Source organism: Tamandua tetradactyla, chromosome 7 (genome assembly GCF_023851605.1).
Source record: "Tamandua tetradactyla isolate mTamTet1 chromosome 7, mTamTet1.pri, whole genome shotgun sequence".
Lineage (NCBI taxonomy): Eukaryota > Metazoa > Chordata > Mammalia > Pilosa > Myrmecophagidae > Tamandua > Tamandua tetradactyla.
In genome coordinates, this window is record NC_135333.1 from 75,382,859 (window position 1) to 75,398,352 (window position 15,494).

The 15,494-nt window shown below is 36.9% G+C and overlaps 1 protein-coding gene and 1 pseudogene across 2 annotated transcripts in view; both read left to right on the top strand.

Annotated features, from left to right (window-relative positions):
- Positions 1 to 1,493, top strand: part of DDX47 (DEAD-box helicase 47) — a 36,864-nt gene extending 35,371 nt beyond the window's left edge. For both annotated transcript variants that reach the window (XM_077170115.1, XM_077170116.1), the window contains one exon: positions 771 to 1,493. In XM_077170115.1, the coding sequence (XP_077026230.1) occupies positions 771 to 902 (132 nt within the window). In that variant the 3' untranslated portion in view covers positions 903 to 1,493. The remainder of the gene's footprint in view (positions 1 to 770) is intronic.
- A 122-nt stretch (positions 1,494 to 1,615) lies between these two features.
- Positions 1,616 to 3,712, top strand: LOC143691531 (translationally-controlled tumor protein-like; annotated as a pseudogene).
- Positions 3,713 to 15,494: the final 11,782 nt, after the last annotated feature.

Consider the following 15,494-nt stretch of genomic DNA (forward strand, 5'->3'; position numbering starts at 1 on the left):
TTCATTTGGTATTTTTGCTTATAAAAATATTGCATGTGCATTGGGGGAAAAGTTCAGAAAATACAGAAAGGATTAAAGTAGTAAATAAAAATAGTGTAAGCTACTCCTCAGAGAGAATTATTGGTAAGATTTTACTGTTTTTATTTCTTTAACCATAATTATAATTATCTAATTATGTATGGTTAATGTTTTCTATTTCAACAAATAAAGACCCATGTGGTCATTTCTTATTGGAAACAACAAAGTATTGCATCATGTATGTATAACATGATTTACACTGGTAGCTGTTTATGCTTTTTCCAATTTCTTGTTACTCTAACAAGTATGTGTTGAACATCCCGGTATGTACAGCTTTGCATACTTGTAGAATTGTTGGGCCAAAGAGTATGTAATTAAACTTAAGTTTATGTAGAATGACAAGTTGCACCCCCCCCACCACCACAAAAAAAAAAGTTGTATCAGTTTGCAAAGTCAGCAGAGTCAGCAACAATATATGTAAATTTCCCACATCTTAGCCAATACTAGATATTACTTTTCTTTTAACCTTTGCCTGTCTGTCACGTGACAATGATAATTTACTGTTTTAATTTTCCTGTCTCTGAGAACTAATGGGGTTAACATTATTTATATTGGGAATTCAATTCTAGTCCTTTCCTAATGGCAGGTAATAGGTTGTTATTCAGTATTTGGTCTTATTGAGGGAGACTAGCCAGTTTCATTTTCAGTAAAAGTAATTCATTTTCAATCTGTGCCTTTCTGTTTTCTTGTAGGAGTTAAGGGAGCATGGAGAAAAGAAGAAACGCAAAAGAGAGGATGTTGGGGACAATGATGATACAGAGGGCGCTATTGGTGTCAGGAACAAGGTGGTTGGAGGAAAAATGAAAAAACGGAAAGGCCATTAATCATTTTTTAAAAGACTTGAGTTTTTTAAAAAAAAAAGATTTGAGTTTTGCTTTCTGTTCTGTAAAAGAACATTGAAGGAAGGAAAAAAAAAAAAAAAAAAAGAAACCTTCTCCAACAGAGTTCCTCGAACTGAAATCTGTCAGAATTATGTCCAGAATCTGCTCAGCTAATTCAGTACTAATTCCCCTTTCTATTTGTTGGAGTATAATTACTACAGAATATTTTTTTTTACTGTGGCTCATGTCCACTTTATTAATGTTCTCCAGCCTTGATTCCTTACTTATAATGTGAGGAGGACATGTTTGTCTATGACTTCATGCAAACATTTTGCCTTTTTCAGCTGCAACTCAAGGATTAGGTTGCTGAAGTACATGATCTATAAATGTTAAGAGAAGACTGTTCTACATTTATCAGATAGTGATATTTAAGCTATCTCAACTTGTGCTTTGTTAAAACTGAAGTGGAATAATAAATTGAGTATTATTTTTATGAGATTCAAACTCCCTGAAGACTTCGGTATTGAATGGCTTTATGGATGTAAATACATTCTTGCTAATAGGTAATAAACTACAGTGACAGTTAAATGGCAAGTTCATTGATTGTCCTTAATTTAATGTTATCATAAACTTTATAACTTAAAAAATAAGCAATCTAGAAGCAAAATGATGGATGGTTTTTGAAAGGGAAGCCCTACTTAAAAGAGGGAGGTTTTTTCCCTTGGGGATGGAGCACAGCCCATCAGAAAATATTCAAAGGTCTTTCTTGTAGATCTCTAAATCCCTGGATTCACTTCCCCGGCTCCTGGGGATAATCACTGTGTCATTAGGAAAATTGGTTTCTTGAGTAGACTCATCCCCAGATGACTAGAGTAAAATTAGAATGCATCAAAATATAGGGTAATTCTAAGAAGCATCAGAAAAATGGGTAATTGCAAGATCTAATTTCATTGACTTGTCATCAGTGCATTGGCCACTGTCTTCTTTCTCTTGTCCCCATTTATTGGATGATTGACTGTAGGAGGTATAGAACTGGGTAGTCATTCAACTCCTAGGGAGGAAAGCAACATTGGCATTGTAAGGAGTAGGTGTTGGGGGTGGGGAGAACTGAATGTAAGCAAATTTGAGCTTCCCAGCCTCCTGGCTCTGAGTACTTTTGCATATCGAAATTACCTAGTAATTTTTATTGAATGGAACACTTTCATTAGAAAACAATGTGTCTGGAATGGCAGAAACAGGGTGAAGAGATTATAAAGAATGGAATGGTTTAAGATTGGTGATGGTTTTTGGTAGAAGAAAAACTTTTCATATACCTTGTAAATGGAACATGCATGTTCCAAAGATTGTGTTTCATAGAGGTACAGTATCTGGTGAGAAGTGAAAAGTAGATGTCAATAAAATTCTCTGTGGTAGTCAGATGTGGACTGTTCATTACAGGATATCCCTAAATAATAGGGGTGGGGTGCTTTCTACCACAGATGAATCCTAAAAGGGGTGGCCATGCCTAAAGTATTTGTAATTAATTGAAATCTAACACATGGCTTATTTTGTTGTTTAATTTACTCTAAATTTCACTGCTGTTCATTATGATACATTTGAGTAGAGGACAGTGTAGAGGAGCAAGGAGATAAGACAAAGGAAGGGGGAAAGCGGAGATGAAAAGGAGAGGCTAATAGATGAGTAGGGCCGTACTTTTCTGTGACTATTAGTTGTGTCTACCACTGGAGGGTAATTCTGTGTTAACATTGTACTTTTCTTGTGAGACTCTCCAGAAAGGTTTAGGATAGCATCTCTGAGCCAGTGGGTGAAAGCAAATGAATGGTTGCTGTTTCAACTCACTGGAGGACCTAAGGAAGCTGAAATTGAATTGGGATATGGGTGGGGGTTAAGGAGGATAAATTAGAATTATCTTGAAGTCCATCTGAACTTTTTAAAACAGGCAGCGGTCTTTAACCTGAAGTCTATGGACCCCTAAGTTATATGTATATTTTTGGGGGAACTGTAAAAAGGTTAAAACTTGCTCTAAAAAAATATGGAACTATTACCTGCTTCCCCCTCCCCCCAGCGCTGCTCTGTGCTCTCTCCCAATTCTGGGCTCCTGCCACACCAGCACTGCCACTGTTGTCACCCTCCAGCTGCCATCAGCCATGAGATGTTCTCTGACATTTACAAGATCTGGGAGATCGAGGAGGGGCTGTGCCTGGAGGTAGAGGGAAAGATGGTCAGTAGGACAGAGGTTGGCTTGATGATGCGCTCATTGGTGGAAAGCCTCCACCAAAGGCCCAGCGCGTGAAGGTACCGAAAGCACAGTCATCACCTGCGTTGATATTGTCATGAACCATCACTTGCAGGAAACCAGCTTCACAAAAGAAGCCTACAAAAAGTACAGCAAAGATAACATGAAATCAATCAAAGGCAAACTTGAAGAACAAAGACCAGAAAGAGTAAAACCTTTTATGACTAGGGCTATAGAACAAATCAAGCACATCCTTGGTAATTTAAAAAAAACTACCAGTTCTGTATTGGTGAAGACGTGAATTCAGATGGTATGGTTGCTCTCCTAGACTACCAGAGGATGGATGACCCATATATGATTTTCTTTAAGGATGGTTTAGAAATGGAGAAATGTTAACAAACTTGGTGATTATTTGGATTTATCACCAATCACCATAACTGACTGCTGCTTTTCATCCACCCAATACCAGGACTTAGACAGATAGACTGATGCCATCTTGAACTCATTTATTTTCACCTTGATTTATTTGATACATTGTTTTTAAGAAAAACATGTCATGTAGGTTGTCTAAAAATAAAAATGCATTTAAATTAATTTGAAAGAATGCCTCTTAGTTTAATATATTTAAACTAAATTTATCCTATAGTGTTCCTGGAGAAGCTAGAGCCTGTTTGTAGATAACTACTATACAGCATAAGACTATCTTCATATAGCATCTACAATTAACCTACTTTTGGGTCTGGAATATAAAACAAGAAACAAAAGTCTTAATTCTGAGTTAAGAGAGGAGACCATGTTCATAGCACTGCTAGCATTTGAAGTGGATCTTTATATATTAGATCATCTACAAACGGAAGTAGTTAACTCTGGAAATTTTTTGTTGTTTTTAATATTTTTATTGTGAAATCTTCACACACATACAGTCCATCCATCAATCAGTGGCTCACAGTATCGTCACATAGTTGTACATTCATCACCATGATAATTTTTTAGAACATTTGCATCACTCCAGAAAAAGAGCAAGGAAAAAACCATGCATCCCATACCCTTTACCCCTCCCTCTCATTGACCACTAGTATCTCCATCTACTTAGTATATTTTACTCCTTATCCCCCCTATTATTTATTTATTTATTTTATCCATTTTTTACTCATCTCTGGGAGAGTTTTATCAAAAGAATAAAGATACTATAATACAGTTGAGGAAAAAAAAGGAACTATTAAATTTTATCACCAAGGAAACCCCTGATACTGTATCAAACATTAGGGACTCCCAAGTCAACAGGCCAACCCCTTATTCTTGAGACTTGTTCTTTTGAAGCTTCTTCCTATAGCAGAAAAGCTAAGCCTACCTATAGTTATGTCTAAGTTACTTCCAGAAAACCTGTTTTGCTGCTCAGGTGTGGCCTCTCTCTTTCTAAGCCCAACTCTGCAAGTAATTCATTACCTTCTTCCCTACATGGGGCATGACAGCCAGGGGTGAAGGTTTTGGCAATGTGGGACATGACTCCTAAGGACAAGCCTGGCCCTCGCACCATGAGATCGACAACACCTTGACTAAAAAAAGGGGAAAGTAGTGTAACAAAATAAGGTGTCAGTGGCTAAGAGAGTTCAAATAGAGTTGAGAGGCTATTCTGGAGGCCTTGAGCTTCAGCTAAATATTGCTGATTACCACAGTTTGCCAACCCCAAACAGCGTTCCTGTTATCCCTAAAGAATACCTATGACTGTATCTGAGACTCTGCAAGTAAAGTTTCATTCATTAAAGATTACTTTCCAGAAATCTAAAGCCTCCAGATGGTTCCTAGGCCAAATAAGTCATGAAACCCAGAGGGGCAAGCCTCTCCAAGAACATCAACTAGTTCTATCCTGCTTTCCCTTATTGTCAACACCCCTTTCCAACACAACAAAACTACCAAATAGCCCTAAAGATCGAAATAAGGATCAAAGGAGAAGGAGGAGTTATAACAGAGAAGACAGAACTTAACAAATGAGTATGACAGCTGAACCATTATATTGACAGTATTTCCATCTACCCAATATATTTTACCCCTTATCCCCCCTATTATTTATTTATTTTTTACCCATATATTTTTACTCATGTGTCTTGGAGCAGCTAGAAGGAAAACCTAAAATTGTGGAACTGGAACCTATACCAAACAACTCTGAAATCTGTATCTACCTGTTGCAATGTACTTCGAAATTTATTGCTTTTTTTTGTGTTATACTTCTCAATAAAAAATGTTAAAAAAAACTATTGTTCTAAAGGTTAACTATTGTTTGAATAGTATAAACATAATTGTACTTCGCTAGGTTAGAAATTGTACTTTGCTAGGACACTTCTGGAAGAACTATGGATAATGTATGTGTCTTTAGTCATATTAATTAGTAGGTCCAGATCTTAAAACCAGCAACTCAACCAGAAGGAAAGATTCCGTTGTGAGGGCAGGGGCACGGAAATACGTGGATATGTGATCCATTAGCAAATGAGACCCAGGCCATGGGTTTCTACCTTTCATCAAAACTGTTTCCAAGCTCCCTTGACCTCTCAGGCAAGGTTGTGATATCTTGTTGCTGAGACCCTTATTAAGGTATCGTTCTGACTCTGCTATGTTCTTTGGGCTTTAAGAGTATGTTGTGGAAAAGTGATGGATAGAGTTGATTACAAAGAAAGTGGAGATAGGACATGAGATAAGTCTTCAGGAGTAGTAGGGGTAGAAGTATAGAAGTTGAAAATGGCATTTTCTTAAATGTAAATTGGCTTTGCAGCCAAGGTTCCAAAGGCTTTTGATTTAGTAGTGGGGAAGTAGTCTCTGACCATCTCTTACTTCCTTCTCGATATATTTCCTTAGTTCTGCTTTCCTGATTTAAAAAAATGGAGAACTTCAGAACAAATATCCCCCCTCCTATCGCATACAATTACAAACAAACCTAACTTTTATGACTTAATAAAGGGACAACTGGAATAGTCGTATAATGCTGGCCCCAGAGAATTTCTTCCCCTTACTTCTCAGCTGAATCATCAAGTCAATTTATATAGTATTCATTATATCCAGTTGAAATAGAAGTGTCTTCATGGTACTAACTTGTCTGGTTTTTAATTCCTCACATTCTATACGGAGCTGAAAGTGAGAATGAAAAAGACACCTCTCTGTCTTAGAAAGGAGTCCTAGGGTCCCAGCAGTAGGATTTCAGTCAGGTAGGCTATTCCAGACTTGAAGCAGGACCAGAATTCCAGAGAACCCTGAAGAAATTTAAGGACCCTCTGGGGGGATTCTAGTTACTTGGGGTGTGGTTCTAGGCTGAACTAGATCATGATTATTTTTGCTCAGTCTCAGGAATTTGATGACTATCTCAGAACTTGGTTGGCTCTTTAAAGATATCTGGCATATAGCCAGAGTGCTTTCCAGATGCTTTCTGCCTGCAGATGTATTACCAGACCTAAATCAGACTTTTATCTACCCCAGGTCTCAAAGCCCTGGGGAGTGGGACCATAAAGAACAGAGGGCATGCTATTGCTTATAGAAAATGGAGGGATCCAAGTTATCAAAAACAGGTAACAAAATAACATCAAGAAAGTGTGTCCCTAAGACTTGAAAACAAAAATAGAGAGTATACAAGAAGTTCTTAAAGTAAAATCTAGCCTCAGAGCAGATAATAAATCAGGGTGTGTGTCACCTCACTTTAGCTGGAATGACAAGAGACCAAGACCCTGGCACTAGAGATTCAAGGGTTACCTATACCCACATTCCTTTTTATGCCTCACCTGTTCCAGGTATGCACTAACACTACAGCTAAAAATAACTGCAGAAACTTGAACTCTGGAAAATAGGAGTAAATAGTCTTAACTACAATAAAAAGCTGGCTTGTGCCAAGTGGAAGAGAGACAGGAAAAAAAATGGGCTTTGTAGACCATGTAATCCTAGGACGTTGGCCCTAGTGTCTGTATTGAAATTTTTGTCTGCTCATAGCCATCTGTCCATTTGATACCTTCCAAATACAAAGAGTGTCTCCTGCCACTATCACCCTTCACTAACTTGCCGCTGCTACCTAGGGCTGGAAAGAGTGAGGAAGGGAGAATGCAGCAGAGTGTAGGAAAAAAGCATTAGTCATGATAAATGTTCACCCTACGGCTGTGTGACCTTTGAGTTACTGAACCTCTCTGAGCCTTGAACTTTTTATTTGTAATATAGAAATAAGAGAATTATCCTATCTGCTGCACAGCGTCTTGAGCCTGTATTAGGCACTAGGAGACAGTATTGAACAAAAATCAGATATTGTCTTAGCTGAACTTAGTTTCAGCACTTTTAGCGTTGTGTTGTGATTGTGCTTGCTTAGAGGCGGGGACTGTGGCTTATTCGTGGATGTAAGTTAATCACCTTGCAGGATACAACACATAGTGAATGTTTACTATCTAATTTTCTGAGACCTATTATGTGTCAGGAACTTTACACATCTTGTTTCTAGCTCTGTGAACAATTCTGAAAGGTGATTATTATAGCTTCCATTATGAACTAAGGAGGCGGATTACCACATCAACCTCTTGGTAGCTGTGAGATGACTTGATAAGTTACTCAACCTTTTTCTGCTTTAACATTCTTATCTGAAGAAACACAGTAATAGTACCTACCTTATAGGCTTTTAGGTCTAAATGAAGCATACTGTGACTCATCATAGTGGTCAATAAGTATTAGTCGTAATTATCCTTATAGTTACTATTATTACAGATGAGGAATGTTTTGAGTAACTTGCTCAGGTCATATAACTGAGGGGCTAATTAAAAATTGGAAGTTAGAATGGTGCAACAGTGGCTCAGGGGCAAGAACTCTTGCCTGCCAAGCTGGAGACCTGGGTTCAATTCCCAGAGTTTGCCCATGCCAAAAGGAAAAAAAAAATTGGAAGCTAAATTTGATTGAATCACTATTTATAGTATTTTTTTTCCTTTTAAAAAGTGTGTTTCATATAACAGATAAATATTACTTAAACGAGCTTTCAGACTCCTATTTGCAAATTGACAACAGCCAGATGAGAGAATGTGACATTTTCATTTTCACCACCAGATGGCAGAAGGAAGAAATGATTAACAGTGAGCAGTGACTGAGACACAGTGGCAGATTAAAAGGCTGTTTGTGTAATATTTGGCCCATCGTGACTAAGGGGTGGGGCTTGGGAGGGGTGTGAGAACTCCCCACGGGTATGTGGAGGGTATCTGCCTTCAGGGTGACCTGCTAAGTTGGCCCAGTCCATGGAGGCTAAGAGAACTGAAATAAACTAAAGGTCAAGATGTAATAAGAAGAAAAACTTGAATTGCACTATCATCTCTCCTTCATAGTCTCAGTTTGCATTCCCTCCTGTTAAGGCAGCTTTGTTCTTTTCCAGAGTTTATCCTTCCCTCCCGGGATTTTGATTAAGCCTCTTGCCCACTGTCTTGTGTGTCCTCCCCCAACCCCCAACCCAGTCTATAGCTTAAGAATGATTCCTCCTGTACATACCCCGACGCGTATTGTTTATGTTTAAGAATGTAACTTGCTCTGAGCCATTGATCCCCTTCCATGTGTATTCCTCTCTCTCTACTCATACGGTAAGCTTCTGTCTAGCCCTTATGTCTAGCCCTTATTCCTCCTCGTTTTCCTCTTCCATCAAATGAGCTTGGTGCTGGTTAGCTGATGAGTCACTCTCATTCATTTCTGTCCCAAAGATGTGTCCTTTGGTTCAAAGTGATGAAGAGTTGTCCTTCTGGGTCCAAAAGAGTGGTAGCAGCTATCAGTTGTGGTAGTCAGACATTCTGGAGTAACTCCACGCCCACCAATTTGTATGCTGGCTCTTTTTCCCAAACGTTCCTTTGGGACAGGAATCCACTGGCAACTCCTGTCCAACATGTTACATCTCAGAAACTCTCCAACTTAAGCTATTAAATTCAGTGCCAACTTAAAACCAACATCCCTGTTGTGTTTTCTGGGTGGGGACTATCAAAAGGTTTCTTATTTGACAATTTCTATTCTTGTACATTTGCAATGTTTTTGTTTGTTTGTTTTGGTTAGTTGGTTGATTTTTTAAAACAAAAGATTCTTTATGGTAAGGCTGTGGAGAGTCTCCTGTGTGCTAGGCATTTGCTATGTACTTGACAGTTATTATCTCATTTACCTAGAGGAATTGAGGACTGTTCAATTCCTGAGGAAATGGAAGAGCAGAAAAGCTTTTTGTGATATTTTAAAATCACAACCTGGTCATTCCTTATTCTATGTCTTCCATGATTTCCTAAATGCATCTGAGAGTATTCAGGAATCTTGAAGGTTGGTGAGTTTATGCTGACAAAAATGAAGTAGAGATTTCATCATATCATAGTTAATTTGTGGCTCCTGTTTGCTTTTCATTGATGTTGGCAGAATGCAGAGGGCTGTGGGGATGGCGGCAGGGGAGTGGCAAAGATGCCCTTTCCCTCCAGGGTTTGGTATTTTCACAGTCTCTAAATAATGAACAAATCTTCACATTTGATCTTTGCCATAATATTCATTGGAAAAAATATATATATTCTTGTAAAACCTCACACACAAAATCAGAATGTTAGGGTTAAGAGGACTTTCGACATCAGCCAGACTGTATTAATTTTCCTTTGAGGATATTTATAGGAAATTTGTGTATATTTTATAATATGTACGTTTGTGTATGTTTTATAATGTGCCCACAAATTTACATAGCTATTTAAATTTAAAATTTATTATTTTTAGAGAAATTGTAGATTTACAGAAAAATTATTCATACAATACAGAGTTCCCATGTATACCACCCCATCCACCCCCACTGAGGTTTCCTTATTATTAATACTTTAAATTAATATGGGCTTTTGTTGCAATTAAAGAATATTGGTATAATTATACTACTAAATATAGTCCATAGTTTATATTAGGGTTCACTCTGTTGTAAAGTCCTATGGTTATCTAAAATTTTATTCCAGTAACATATATACAATCTAAAATTTCTCCTTTCAATTTTCTAATAAATAATTCAGTGGAGCCAATGTTGTGCTACCATTCTTCATCACTCCAAACAGAAATATTGTATCAATTAAGCTTTAACTCCCTATTCCTTACCTCAGCCCCTGGTAACCTGTATTCTGGTTTCTGACTCCATGTGTTTGTCATTTCAATTATTTTATATCAGCGAGATCATACAATACTTGTCCTTCTGTACCTGACTTACTTCATTCAACATGATGTCTTCAAGGTTCATCCATGTTGTTGTATATATCAGAACTTCATCCCTTTTTATGGCTGAATAATATTCCATTGTATTGGATTGCGACATTTTGTTTATGTGTTCATCTGTTGATGGACATTTGGTTTGCTTGCAAACTTTTGGCAAATGTGAGTAATGTTGCTATCAGTATCATTGTGCAAATATCTGTTTGAGTCCCTTCTTTCAATTATTTTGGGTATATACCTGGAAATGGGATTGCTGGATCATATGGTAGTTCTATACTTGACTTTCTGAGGAATCACCAAACTGTCTTTCACAGTGGCTGCAACATTTTACATGCCCAGCAACAATGAATGAGTGTTCTTATTTCTCCACATCCTCTCCAATGCTTTTTATTACCTATTTTTTGAACCAATAGCCATTCTATTGGTTGTAAAGTGGTCTCTCATTGTGGTTTTGATTTGCATTTCTTGATGGTTAACGATGTTGAGCATCTTTTCATATGCTTTCTGGCCATTTATTTATCTCCTTTGGAGAAATGTTTATTCAAATCTTTTGCCCATTTTTAAATTGGGTTGTTTGTCTATTTGTTGTTGAATTGAAGGCTTTCATTATATATTCTAGATATTAGACCATTATTGGATAAGTGGTTTCTAAATATTTTCTCCCACTGTGTAGGTTGTCATACTGTCATAATAAAGTCCTTTATTATTATGGATTTAATTTAATAAATTAAATTTAAATAAATAAATAAATTTAAATTTTAAATAATAAAAATTAAAATTTAAAATATGCATAGATATTTTAAATTTTGATAAGATCCCACTTATCTATTTTTTCCTTTTGTTGCTTGTTCTTTGGATGGAAAGTCTAAGAAACTATTGCCTAACACAAAGTCCTTAAGATACTTCCCTACATTTTCTTCTAGGAGTTTTATAGTTTCAGTTCATATATTTACAGCTTTGATCCATTTTGAGCTGATTTTTGTATATGGTGTGGGGTAGGGATCCATCTTCATTCTTTTACATATGGAGCTCCGATTTCCCTAGCACCATTTGTTGAAGAGACTATTCTTTCCTCATTGAATGGACTTAGCACCCTTGTCAAAGTCAATTTGTCATAGATGTGAGGTTTGATTTCTGAACTCTCAATTAGATTCCATTGGTCTTTATGTCTTTTCTTGTGCCAGTACCTTGCTGTTTTGATTATTGTAGCTTTGTAATAAATTTTAAGATCAAGAAGTGTGAGTTCTCCAAATTTATTCTTCCTTTTTTAAGATGGCTTTGGCTATCTGGGGCCCCTTATCCTTCCATATAAACTCGATGATTGGCTTTTTCATTTCTGCAAAGAAGGTTGTTGGAATTTTGATTGAGATTGTGTTGAATCTGTAATTCACTATGGTAGAATTGACATCTTATTTGGTCTTCCAATCCATGAACATGGAATGTCCTTCCATTTATTTAGGTCTTCTTTAATTTCTTTCAGCAATGTTTCATAGTTTTCTTTGTACAAGCCTTTTACATCCTTGGTTAGATTTATTCCTAGATATTTGATTCTTTTAGTTGGCTGGTATAAATGGAATTTTTTCTTGATTTTCTTTTCATATTGTTCATTACCAGTGTATAAAAACACTACTGATTTTTGCATGTTGATCTTGTATCCTACCATGTTGCTGAATTTTTTATTAGTTCTAGTAGCTTTCTTGGGGATTTTTCAGGATTTTCTGTATATGAAGTCATGTCATTTGTAAATTGAGAAAGTTTTATTTCTTCCTCTCCAATTTGGGTGCATTTTACTTCTTTTTCTTGCCTAGTTGCTCTGGCTTGATATCCCAGTACAATGTTGAATAACAATGGTGGCAGTGGACATCCTTGTCTTACTCTTGATCTTAGAAGGAAAGCTTTCAGTCTTTCAACATTGAATATGATGGTAGTTGTTGACTTTTCATATATGCCCTTTATTTTTTATTGTTTTTTAATTGTGAAATACAATATGTATACAAAAAAAACCCAATAAATTTCCAAGTACATTTTTAATAAGTAGTTACAGAACAGATTTTAAAATTTGGTATGGGTTATAGTTCCATGATTTTTCATTTTTTTCTTCTATCTGCTTCAAGACACTGGAGACTAACAGAAATATCAATGTAATGATTCAGCAGTCCTATTCATTTGTTAAATCCTATCTTCTCTGTATACTCCTCCTTCTCTTTAAATAATATATATACATAAAAGCAATAAATTTCAAAGTACATCACAACAATTAGTTGTAGAACAGATTTCAGAGTTTTGTATGGGTTACAATTCCACGATTTTAAGTTTTTTACTTCTAGCTGCTCTAAGGTACAGGAGGCTAAAAGGAATATCAGTATAATGATTTAGCAGTCATACTCATTTGTTAAACCCAACCTTCTCTATATAACTCCACCATCATCTTTGATCTTTCTCTCACTCTTTAGGAGCATTTGGGCTATGCCCATTCTGACATTTTCAGGTTGGAAGGGGCTGTTGATAATATGGGATCAGGGGGTGGAACTAATTGATGTTCTGGAAGGGCTGGCCCCTCTGCATTTTAGGACTTATCTGGTCCAGGGACCTATCTGGAAGTTGTAGGTTTTGGAGAGTTACCCTAGTGCATGGAAGCTTTGTAGAATCTTATATAATTCCCTAGGTATTCTTTAGGATTGGCAGGAATGGTTTTGGCTTGGGTTTGGCAAGCTATGTTAGGTAACAATGTCTAACTGAAGCATGTGTAAAAGTGACCTCCAGTGTAGCCTCTTGAATCTATTTGAACTCTCTCAGCCACTGATACCTTATTTGTTACATTTCTTTCTCCCCTTTTGGTCAGGATGGCATTGTTGATCCCACAGTGCCAGGGCCAGGCTTATCCTTGGGGGTCATCTCCCATGCCGCTAGGAAGACTTTCATCCTTGAATGTCATGTCCCATGTAGAAGGGAGGGCAATGATTTCATTTGCAGAGTTGAGTTTAGAGAGAGAAAGACCACATCTGAGCAATGAAAGAGGTCCTCTGGAGGTGACTCTTAGGCATATGTATAGGTAGGCTAAGCTTCTCCACTACATACATAAGCTTCACATGAGCAAGCCTCAAGATCAAGGGCTTGGCCTATTGATTTGTATGTTCCTAATGTTTGGCACCATATCTGGGGTTTCCCCAGTGGAAAAGTTTAACAGTCCCATAATTTTTCTCCCATCCCTCAAGGGACTTTGCCAATACTTTTTGATTATCTGCTTAATGTACTTTGGGATGTATCCAGGAATTACAGTAAGCTATACAGGATTAAATGCTCTCATTATTATTCTGGGCTCCCTGTGTTTGGATTGTTTAAATGGTCTATCCAGACAGGTTGAGTTAGATCATGTGCTACAGCAAACCTAGGTTCTGGATATAAGAAAACTTTCTTCCTTTGGTCTCAAAGAGTAGGTGAAGCTCTAAAATACATGCAATGTCTTCCTTACCCCTATATCCTGATTTATCTTAATACTGACCCTATTGGCTTCATTCTTATCTCTAAATACCTGATTATACATATATAAAACAGCCCGTCAAAATCCAGAGATAACAATTACCACTCTGGACTAAATGTGACTGCTATAGGAGTTTACCATCTGGGGCACTAGTTTTCATATAAGTATTTTCTAAATGAGATCACACAATATTTGCTCTTTTGTTTCTGGCTTATTTTGCATCACCAAATGCCCCACAGATTCATTCACAGCTTGCATGCTTCACAATTCCGTAGTTTTTCATATATGCCCTTGATTGTGTTGAGGAAGTTTCCTTCTATTCCTGGTGTTCTAAGTGTTTTTATATTGAAGTGGATTTGAATTTTGCCAAATACCTTTTCTGCATCGATTTAGATGATCATGGGGTTTTTTTCTCTTCATTCTTTTAATATGGTATATTACACTAACTGATTTTCTTATATTAAACCACCCTTGCATACCAGGAGCTCCCACTTGATCATGGTGCATAATTCTTTTAATGTGCTGTTGGATTTGGTTAACTGGCATTTTCTTGAGGACTTCATCTGTATTCATGAAGGGTACTGGCATGTAATTTTCTTTTCCTGTTATCTTTATCTGGCTTTGGTATAAGGTTGATGTTGGCTTCTCAGAATGAGATAGGAAGGATTCTCTCCTCTTCACTTTTTTGGAAGAGTTTGAGCAGGATTGGTATCAATTCTTAGAATCTTTGGTAAAATTCTCCTGTGAAGCCATCTATTTCTGGGCTTTTCTTTGATGGGAGTTTTTTTTTTTAATGTACATAATACATATTTATACAGTATTCATTAGTATAGAGATTTATTTTTTAATATAAATATATTTCTAGGACAACACTGTAGGAAATCATAGCTGTATCATGTGCAAAAGCATTCTTCCCCCCAATCTTTCTACTTTCCTTATTGTTTTTATAGTATTGTAGCAAATCCTATGATTTGTATCATGTGCACAATTGTTCTTCCCCCCCAAATCTTTCCACTTTCCTTATTGTTTTTACAGTATCACCCATAATGCATCCTTTTATTTAACATATCGTTTACTCTTATTTTGTTCTAATCTTGTAAGAACAAGCCTGTAGTCATATGTCACTCATACTTATAATGGTATTCCTACATTCCTGGTCTCCCTGAAACTGATGTTAGTAGAAAAAGATTCATCAATCTAACCATTTTCCATGCCATTTGCTCTCAACACACTTCTGTAATTGCTGCAATTACTTGCTTTGATTGACTATACTTGTCCATCTTGTTTTTTATTTGACTTCATTTAAGGTTCTCAAGAGATTTCCTAGTATTCCTAAATTGTTTATTGGAAGAGAGGGAGCAAAGAAAGAAGGAAAATCATGTTTACTCCAATTCCATACTGCACTCCAACCAGGAGAGTGTCTCACCAAGCACCAAGAAGGTGGGAAGACAACCACTGCCCCATTCCACTAATTCCAGCGGCCAGTGAGTCCAGATAAGCCTGGGAGCTGGCCCCATCCTTTGGGGGAAAAGTTTCTGATAATCACTCAAGATGCTAAAACAATGGAAATGCGATGGGAGGGTCTTGTGGCTCAGCAGAGCCAACAATCAATATGCTGCAACAAATAACCTGGCTGGGAAGGATTAAAAGATAGCTGAAAAGTAGGTGCCATTATTTT